The following is a 10,157-nucleotide window of genomic DNA, read 5'->3' as shown; positions in this document are numbered from 1 at the left end:
AGCGGCGAGCGCCAATTACGTCAGCATATTCCCTCATACGACTCCACCTACCGCAAAAACCAATCTTGTCATTCAGATTATGGCCATCCTTTCCAGCATCAGTTTTTAAGAACGTCGATATGAAAAAATAGCACAGTAGGAGCGTTAAAAGATTTTTTTTATCGTCACTGATTTGCTATTTCTCCACATCGGAAGTCTTGTAATCCCATCCACACCGTCACCCCCCAGCGCAGGCAGACTTCTCCTTTGTGCCACCAACACTTGATTCACACTGTCGAAGAGAAAAACTGGACGTGATGGGATCTCAAAAAGTAGTTAGCACTTGCTACAATATCAATAGAACGATGTCATGTATTTACCGAAAAATGTATTTGCTGAAAAAAGTAATATAAAATAAAAGTATTGGCACTACTGTCATTTAGGTACCGATATATAGATATATTGGGGAAAATACGTCGCCGATATCTGTGTGTCGATGTCCTTTTGGGAAACAACGATACGTCGCTATTTTACCGATGGCCCTACCACTCACACACCCACAAACACACCACACAACCCATGCGTGAACGCATACCAGTGCGTACGCAAGCAGGCAAGCACTACAGCAACGCAGCACGTCGTAATCACGCAGCGCGGTTCCCCGACCTGATTTGTGCTTTTTTCACGCTTTCGGCACCGCACCGCAAGCGCGACCGATTCCTAACAGGAGACGGAATTCCGTTGGCTTTACAAAGTGCAATGGAACTTGGAGCTGCCGACATAGTCCCTCCCCACCACTCGGCGGAGCCGTCGGGGGAAGTCGTTGCGAGAGAGACGCCCGCAGGGCCGTGTCCTCGAGCGATATAGTTAGCCAAGACAGCGGACGAGAAAATGGAGGCAAAAAGGGGGCTTCCCACGTGCTCGGGTATTTTGACATTCACGGCTGTAGAACCAGTGGACCGTTTCGGCACGAGCGCACGATCGCGGAGGCCGTTTGCCTAACGTGTCCATGTATCGGTATCCGAAGGTTCTGGAAAAGATACAGCCGGCCGGTGTATAAAAGGTGTGGGACTGCAGGCTATCAGCACAGTTCGGTGCAGGTAGCACTCGGCGAACACACACAGATAGTTCTTCTAGCGATGGCCCCGAGACCGACGAGCCGTCTTCTGGTGTTGGCGTGCCTGCTGCCAGCGGCGTGGGCTGGCGCCAGTCCGGATCCTGCGCAGGACATCCGCGGAAAGATGTACATGATGCGCTCCGCCAGCAAGGACCTCGACTCCTCGGCCACAGGGTACATATACCAGTCCGACGGCAAGGGGCCAGTGCAGGTGGTGAAGCTCGGCGACGCCGACGGCGATGGCAGCGCCTACTACGACCACTACGCGGACTACGGTTCCGAAGGCGTGGAAGGCGGCGTGGGACTCGGCGGCGGAGCCGGCTACGGCAAGTACTACGGGCCTGGATTCGGCAAGTACTATGCGGCAGGTGGGCTGGGGCTGAGCAAGCTGGTGCTGCCTAAGGGCTTCGGCGCCCTCGGACACGGAGGCGGCCTCGGCGCCGGCGCTGGGTTGGGATACGTGGGCGGCGAAGGCATCGGACACATCGACTACGACGGAGGTCTGGAGCACAGTGCAGCTCTGGAGGACCTGGGTCACGGCGGGGGCGGCGCTGGCGGCCACAAGGGCGCCGAGTACTACGGGTCGCAGGGCGGCGGCTACCAGGACTCCGGCTACAAGAAGGGTGGCGGTGAGTCCTACGCCGAGGGTCACCACGCTGCCAAGGGCGGCAAGGGGGACAAGGGCTACAAGGTGCAGGAGTCATTCGACAAAGGCGAGAAGGGCGTCCACGCAGCCGAAGCCGATAAGGGGCACTACAGCGAAGGAGCTGGCGAGAAGAAGGTAAGTCTAAACCACCATTATCATTATTTTCTAAATTATTTTGTAGTAATTTTTGGCTTAGAGAGCCTATTGGAAAACTCAATGCATTCATTCCCCTTGTATTCCATATGACTCTTATATATTTTCACCTCATTCTTTTGCTGTACGACCCACCAGTTTATCTTTTGACACAACAGATCCTCGTCTACAACTTTCTCTGCCTCTATCTGCGGTCTGTCGAGGTCATTCTCATCTAGCTGCTGAACCCATGATATATCCTCTAATTTTCCGACATGCGTCAAAACTTTGTGTGCAAGTCTCATTGTTGGCACTCTCTGAACATGTCCTCAAAATGTGAGCCTAGTGTCTGCAGCCAGGTTCGGTAATTTCTCTGTTACTTTACGGGATTTCAGGCAGTATATGTCCTCAGTTATTTTGGTCCAATAATTTTCATCATAATCTTTGGTTCTTCCTTTGAGATTTTTTTCGAGGTCGCCTTTTCTGTTAAGAATTAAAGTTTCGGCTGCACGTACAGCTTCAACTTTGATCACCGTACTGTAGTGCGTAACCTCTGTATATTTTGACATGCATTGCTTCTCGTAGATGTCATGCGTTCCCCCGTACGCTCTCTTGAGTTACTGTAATCTAAATCTCCGTGCTTCCTTTTCTAGATCAATCCCACCAAGATACTTTAAGGGCCTGACCTCTTGATCTGCGTGTACTTCGAGGTTAATGCAAGTGCTCTTAAAGTCAACTCGCCGAAGTTGGCTTCCCTAATTATCTTGTCTAGGATGAGGTTGGAGTGATGGCAGTCCGCATCATTAGCCTAACATCGTTTTTAATTGAAAAGTGCTCTGTCATCTCTCCCACAAATTTTACTTAACCTTGCGTCCTGAGTGTTTCCTTTATGAGGTACACTATCTTTGAATCTATTCCCTGCCCTTCTAGGAAGTCAAGAAGAGGCTGTAAGTCAGTCGAGTGATATGCTTTCCTGCAGTCGAAGAAAATACCGAAGATTAGGCTGTTGCGGATTGAATAATATTTCAATACTGTTACTAAATGGAACATGTTTTTCACGAGCACCCTGGAAGAAACTTGGTTTGGTATTCGCTGATCTTCTGTTAGAGCTGTGTTCGGATTTTTTAAAGTAAACTTGGAGGCAATATCTTTTACGGTACTTGAAAAACAAAGATACCTTTGTTGTTATTTACTATTGTCCTGTCACCTTTCTTTAGGAATGGGTAGACTGCCATAAATACACCGTTTCTGAACTTACTTTCCACGTGCAACAGACACCTACTGAGAATTAAAAAACTGATCCTACTCATCCTAGAATACTGTACATGTATGCATCAGTACCTGTCTTAATTGAACTCTACCAAGACCTGCCAAGTAACACGATCTTAGTCCAACACAAAATGTCACAGGCTATTTGGATCAGTAAGTGAAACCCAGACATCTGCAACTCCGCAGTTTGTAGCTTTACGTCACCTAATTTTAAATGAGCGGCTTGAGCTGAATATGGAATGCCTGAGGAGGCACGTGGGATCTCTTCCTCGCAGAAATGAGGCCAATTTCAAAGCTAGAGGTTGTGTCACGTAGGACTGACGTGACGTTCTCATGGGTGTTACAGATATTATGCACAATGTACTTATATTTCTGCACATATTTTACCTGAATTTATTCTCGTTCTCTGGGTCGATGTATGAATACATTTCTCTCTTCATTTACCTTACGATGGGACGCGTGCATTTATCTGTTTGCTAATCCTGTAAATTGCACGTCTGAAGATTTCATTGTTTAACAATTCGGTTTCTTGGATCTCTACAAGCGTCTTCCACGCTGGATGTGCTCTCTCCTATGAGAGAATATTATCTACACAAGGGATGATTTTAATACAACTACCTGTTGTAGTATAACCGAAATTATTCCTTCAAGAACGTAGGTCTGTATACATGGTAAATTCACTGTTTCTTACCAGAAAATGAGGTTTCATTGTGACAAAAATGGAAGTTTCGATTAATAACTTACAATAGAAAAATATTTTCTGCAGCTGAATTATACTATCTACATTTTTAATTTCACTGTCTGTTGCACATAAGAAGAAATGATTAGTTTAGAGGCAACTGCTTGTTAAAGCAACTAATTCACGGTTGGTATTCGACTTTGAGATGTGGTGCCTTGAAGTTTACTTTATTACCATACACTTTTAATAACGAGAATGAAACTTTAATTGCCATTAGGTTAGCAAATGCACAGTGAGTTGTTAGTTAAAAGGTGCAATGAGAAATTATTGCGTTGTTTTCAGTAGACTTCCTGAGTATGTATTCAGAAAGATTTGTCAAACCTATCACTTGAAGCGACCGATTAAAGTGTAAGAGTTTTCAGTCAGTGAAACGTTACTAAAGCTCAAAAACACACACACAAAACTTGTGTACACGATAAGAGTTTATGGGTAATTCAAGAAAGTTAGTGGTGTCAAGAGCACGAAAGGAGAAACTTGCACATCGGAAAGACCATTCTGTATGGTAGTCAGTCAAAATAAAAAATAAAAAAAAATTACTCATTTGCAATAAGCGCATATGAGAGAATTTTCGGTTCACTTTTAAACGCCGGATCACCGACTTTGATTAGGAAAGATGCGCGTACGTCTGTGTGGAACAGTAATCGAAATAACTTAATGCAGTATGCAGTACGGAACTCTCCCGATTTTCATAAATATCTGTTACATCTCTACTTCTGTATCTGCTGCGCTATTCACAAAAATCGCTTGTAGACTTAGTACGACATTTTTCAGGGAACACATTTTGATTGCTATGAATTTTGATTAGCATGCTACAGAACTGAATATTAGATTATAACTTCTTACTGACACTACGTTTAGGGCCATCTGTGTTGTTGCATCCTGTGGTCCGACTTTAAAAATCTCCTAGCAATTCTTTAACGATATACTTCTTGGGTTTTATTCACAACATGAATCATTACTTCGATGTAATATTCTGTAAGGAACAAATATTCTTGGCGATTCCTTTTCACTGTTCGTAGTTCCTTGTATGATATTAAATCAGTTTTATTTTTTGGACGTCGTTCCACCTGTTACACAATAACTAATAACGAATAGTGGAGATAAAGCTCAGTGCGGCAGCGGTTCTTTTAAATAGTGTCATCATATATAGCGTTTAAGGTTATATGGTATGTAAACAACGTCCTTTATACTTCCTTTTATTTAGTAGTTATTGGTTTTCGGTATAGTCAGGTACTTTCTCAACATCCTCCAAAACTACGAGCCTTTGCTACTCCCTTAGCTGACATTAAATACAGACGTCATTCGTACAGAGTCAGTTTCAATCTGCTGTTACTTCGGTGTTTAACAGCGTGACTATATTTTGGTTGCCTATGTTCGGTGGTTTAGTGTACTGTGGTCGTGGTGTAAAAATTGTTGTGCACCATGACAAATGGAAGTTGACCAATAAACCAGGTTATAGTTTTCATGCCTCTACATCAGTTACTAACGATTTTTGTTAATCTGTGCGAAGTTACTGCACTGATTTACGGGACGCACGGCTGTACTTCGGAAGGTGGAGGATGGCTACTAGACCAGACTTCAAGATGTACCAGTTTTTTTAATCTCATCCTTTAGCATTAAGAAGGGAATCATGTTATTTAAACAAAGATATCGTGCGACTGCTTTTTTCAGTAAGGCAGAATCAAAAGCTATCCTTGTTATGAATGGGACAATTCAGTAATAGCGTGTGTATTAGGACTTTCTTTGGAATCATACCAGCACGTTGGTACGCGAGAGATACGTGGCTGAGCGTGGCTGTTTTGAACCCAGGCCCACCACGACGAGGCGGCGCACTACGGTGCCCAGCAGCAGGGAGCCAAGGGCTTCAAGAGCGCCAGCTTCGGGGAGGAGGGCAGCCACCGCAAGGGCCACAAGACCAGCGGCTTCCACAATGTGTACCACAAGGACGAGTACAAGAAGGACCACGAGTTCTACGATGACGCCCACCAGAGCGGCCACCACAGCAAGGACGGCGCCTTCGAAGCCAAGCAGGCCGTCAGCCACGGCGGCTACAAGAAGGGCGGCCAGTTCGAGGGCGGCCACGCCGAGAACGAGAAGGGCGAGAAGGGTGCCTACTCAAAGGTACGTCCTCTATTTACTGTTTGTGTCATTGCGTGGCAACTCCTTACACTGAAAGACCACAAGAGGTACATATCACAATATTATGACACCCAAGCACATACACTGTCCACTCAGTTTATTACCCAGGCACAACTCTCCTCCAAGGACTTACACCAAGAATAATTGAAACACTTTTCATAGTGGAATGAGATTTTCACTCTGTAGCGGAGTGTGCGATGATATGAAACTTCCAGGCAGGTTAAAACTGTGTGCCGGACCGAGACTCGAACTCCGGAAGTAAAACTGTGAGGACGGGGCTTGAGTCGTGCTTGGGTAGCTCAGTTGGTAGAACACTTGCCCGCGAAAGGTGAAGGTCCCGAGTTCGAGTCTCGGTCCGGTACACAGTTTTAATCTGCCAGGAAGATTCACTTCGCATAGTATTTCGCCACGTGAAATTGCAGATAGTCAAAAATGATTCAAATGGCTCTGAGCACTATGGGACTTAACACCTGAGGTCGTCAGTGCCCTAGAACTTAGAACTACATAAACCTAACTAACCTAAAGACATCACACACATCTGTGCCCATGCCGTAGCGGTCGCGCGGTTCCAGAATGAAGCGCCTAGAACCGCTCGGTCACAACGGTCGTTGCAGATAGTCCTTCACTGGGTTCAGTACATGCCAAAGGCTTAGAAACAAGTTATTTCATGAGGTAACCGAAGGTGGTTGTAACAGTAGTAGTGGAAATATCATTACCAGATTTTGAATGTTTAGACGGCGACAGGCACATCTGCATTATTAACTTGATGGTTCCAGAACTCAGCTTCAAATTCTGCGGCTTTGAGCAGGATTTCTCTTATGAAAAAGCTGTTTTGTAGTATATCTCATTCGTTTCCAAGGTTCGCTCCCAATTGCAAACCACCATTTTCACTGACACACTTGTCGGTTCTATGTGATCTTCCCCAGGTCTGACACACCTGATTGATAGCACTATAGAACTGGACGGAGCCGCTATCGGTTTTATAATGATGTAAGACACCAGCATTCTCGCAGTAATAGCAATTACTGAAAATCATTTCCCATGTCTTCGACCTCAGTTCTAAATTTTACGTGCAGATATCGTCACGTAAGGTACGCTTGTAGCAGCAAACAACTTGGAACTATGCACAATGACGTTTTATCTTCCACAAATCTTCAGCTGATGCTGTTTATGGAGCGTCCAGAGGCATAATTTTATGTGTTCCCTGGTTTCTAATGTTAATATAAACGCAGTTATTTACAAAAAATCTAAAACTATCATAAAATAGCTGATAATTGATAACATTATCATTCTCTGTCGGCGTTTCACCGTAGCGTAACTTCGGAGAATCATAACATAGATCCAAATCATAACACCTGAAGATGGATCCACGTGTTCCGAAATATTGTGCATAATGTGAAGTTATAAGGACGGAATTTATGCATACATTCATTTGAATGAATGACATTAAGGTTATATGAAACGTAATGGAGCAGAGCGTAGTGCCGAATCTCTTTTTTTGAACTTCTGCAAACGTTGGAAATTGATATTTTGCACACTGTTTATCTTGGAATCAGCAGAATGCATTTTGCAAAATCCGGAAGAAATTTATCAATTGTGCAAGACTTCATACATTCACATTTGGATCAAAATATTATTTTAGACCACTTATCTTAGATTTGATACTGACATCCCCTCTTGTACCCATTGTTTGGGACACCTATTACTTATGACGCATAACGTTACACGGTTTATGGTGAATATTACTAAAACTCGTACTTCTCGCCCTGTTTAGTCGCATATCGTAGGTTGAACAGTGTGTCTGGCTACGACATGAAGGATAGAAATTCTATCCTGGGCAAATGCAAAGATGATATGTTCGTAGAAGTGTTGGAGTAGAGTGGGACTGGAATAGACTCAACCTACACTCATGAACTAAAATAAAACTGCTGACCACTTAAAGAAGAGGCACTGATGCTAGAAAGACGTCTTGAATATCCATCGCGGATGGATGATTACATATTTCAGCCCCAAAATTGCTGTCCTTTGTCCCATCCGACATAGGGCAAAGTAGCTCTGTACTTTCAGCTCAGTACTTTCAGAATGATTACCTTTTCTCTCAGAAAAATACGCTTTCATTTGTTCATCCACCTTAACGGTCAATATTTTCCCTCTAATTCGTGCTGTACTCTGGTAAGACATCTCTTTAATTTCGTAAACTAGTGTCAAGGTTCGTAACAAGTCATGCGAAATGCTTTGGCTTTGGACGTTTTTCGCAACAAAGACTAGGTTTGAATTCCCAAAAAGAATTCATGACAGCTGAAAGCGTTCGTAAGTACCACATTTTGCTTTGGTTTGATAAAAATCCATTTCGTAATCTCATGGCCTGCCAAATACATAAAAACCCAGCTTCATATTCTAAAATATTTAGCCGTCGCTTGCCCTCATTTAACTATTTTTAATGGTGTATAGCACTGCTTTTGACATACATGAAGGCCCTCTCTGGATTTAAATTCGATTCATACAACTACTCCTCCGACACCCCGTTCCTACTACGTTGGGAACTATAAATTAAATGTGGAGAGTTTATTTTTGCTAATGTTATAGTTCGCTGTCTGTAAAAGCTTATCTGAAGAAGAGAAATACATTAATAGCAAGTAACAGCAAGTTTTTTCTAAGAGCATGTGTCTGGAGACTACCTTCATATGGAAGCTAAATGTGGACGTTACACAGTGCAGATTAGAAAAAAGTGATGCTACAGATAAAAGTACAAAATTGTGTGGTTAGGTTAGATGGTTAAGAAAGAGGCATAGAACCGAATTATGGATAATCGAGTTTTATGCAATAACTTGACTAAAAGAATGAATAAGCTGATGGGAAAAATTAAGGGGCGTTTTGGGAGTAAAGAGTGAGAGGGTCAAAACTGTAGAGCGGGACAATTTTTAAACGCAGGATGCACGTTACAATGGATATAGCTTGTAGAAATTGTGCAAAGAACAATGGAGTTACACAGTATGTACTTACTAGGTATGCTGAATCCCAGCTGTCACTGACCAGATAACTATGACCACTTTATTGTAACTGTTTTGGATAATGTTGACTACCTACAATAACCACATGCCTTTCACAATATCTATACACAATATAAATACGAACAGTGAACACCAATGTGACTATCTGTGAGTTATCGTGACCATCCCTTCCACTTAGGGCGCCCACAGCGACGCAGCTAGCGGACACGATGCCGCACACGGCGAGAAGGCGTACCACGGGCACGACGAACAGTACGGCGCCGAGGAGCAGGCGGGAGGCGGTCAGAGCTACGCACACGCTAGCGGCGGAGGTGACGCCGGCTATGGAGGCGGCAAGTACGTCGGGGGCGGCTACAGCGGTGGCAAGTACCTGGGAGGCGGCTACTGATCGTCGCCGCGGCGCCAACGCCCCGGTGGGGCACTTAGTCACATTCTGTTATGTTAAAACTTCTTGTATGTAAATTAATAAATTATTTATGTATTTTGCAAAACGTACCGTCTTTCAAATTTACCTACCAACTCGTTAACCCTTTGACTGCTGGGGTCGTGTTAACCCGTCATGCCTCGCCGTTGCCCTGGCGCGCCAGACGGGGTTAAGCTCGGCCCTTAGGTTTTCCCTACAGCGATAAGGACATGTTGACGCGAATAGTGCCACCAGGGGTTCATTTCAGCAATTACCAGACAGCACCAGGCAACAGGCTGTACTGCACATTCGCAGCTACGATGACGTAGGCAGCCCGTGCTTGGTGCTTGCTCTGCTCATAGGATTTTCGTCGAATTTCTGGTGGAATTTCGTGGTGGGGCATCACGTGACCATGTGCAGCCCTGCGGCATGTTGTTGAGAGGACATACAGAGTTGTACTTAGAGCAATTCTTTTATAGTATCCTACCTAAATAAAGGATGCAAATAAGGAAGCAGTTCTTGGCAAAATATGATTTCAAAATTAGACTCCACAGCTCGAAGTAGCATGACATTTGGCTATGGGGTGAATTTGACAGATTTTTTTATTAAATTCGTACTCTGCAATATTGTTATGTAGCATTGCCAAGAGGTTTACATCTACACAGCACTGCAAAAAGCTACTAGGTTGCAACACAAATTTCTTGGGAAAAAAAAGTTTCTTG

The 10,157-nt window shown here is 44.1% G+C and overlaps 1 protein-coding gene across 1 annotated transcript; it reads left to right on the top strand.

The window, feature by feature from the left end:
* The first annotated feature begins 1,118 nt into the window (after positions 1-1,118).
* LOC124622916 (glycine-rich cell wall structural protein 1.8-like) lies at positions 1,119-9,453 on the top strand. The gene is made up of 3 exons (XM_047148706.1): positions 1,119-1,877; positions 5,692-6,003; positions 9,211-9,453. Exons 1-3 carry the CDS (start codon positions 1,119-1,121, stop codon positions 9,418-9,420), a joined length of 1,281 nt encoding a protein of 426 aa, XP_047004662.1. The 3' UTR covers positions 9,421-9,453.
* Positions 9,454-10,157: the final 704 nt, after the last annotated feature.

Source organism: Schistocerca americana, chromosome 7 (assembly GCF_021461395.2).
Source record: "Schistocerca americana isolate TAMUIC-IGC-003095 chromosome 7, iqSchAmer2.1, whole genome shotgun sequence".
NCBI classification, from domain to species: Eukaryota; Metazoa; Arthropoda; class Insecta; order Orthoptera; family Acrididae; genus Schistocerca; species Schistocerca americana.
The sequence above is the reverse complement of the archived record's forward strand: the minus strand, read 5'-3'. Positions and strand labels throughout refer to the sequence as shown.

Excerpts from the sequence above, each read along its gene's own strand:
- LOC124622916 (XM_047148706.1), top strand. The coding sequence starts at position 1,119 with ATGGCCCCGAGACCGACGAGCCGTCTTCTGGTGTTGGCGTGCCTGCTG. Across the intron at positions 1,878-5,691 it reads AAGGAGCTGGCGAGAAGAAG|GCCCACCACGACGAGGCGGC; the intron begins GTAAGTCTAAAC and ends TTTTGAACCCAG. Across the intron at positions 6,004-9,210 it reads AGAAGGGTGCCTACTCAAAG|GGCGCCCACAGCGACGCAGC; the intron begins GTACGTCCTCTA and ends CCTTCCACTTAG.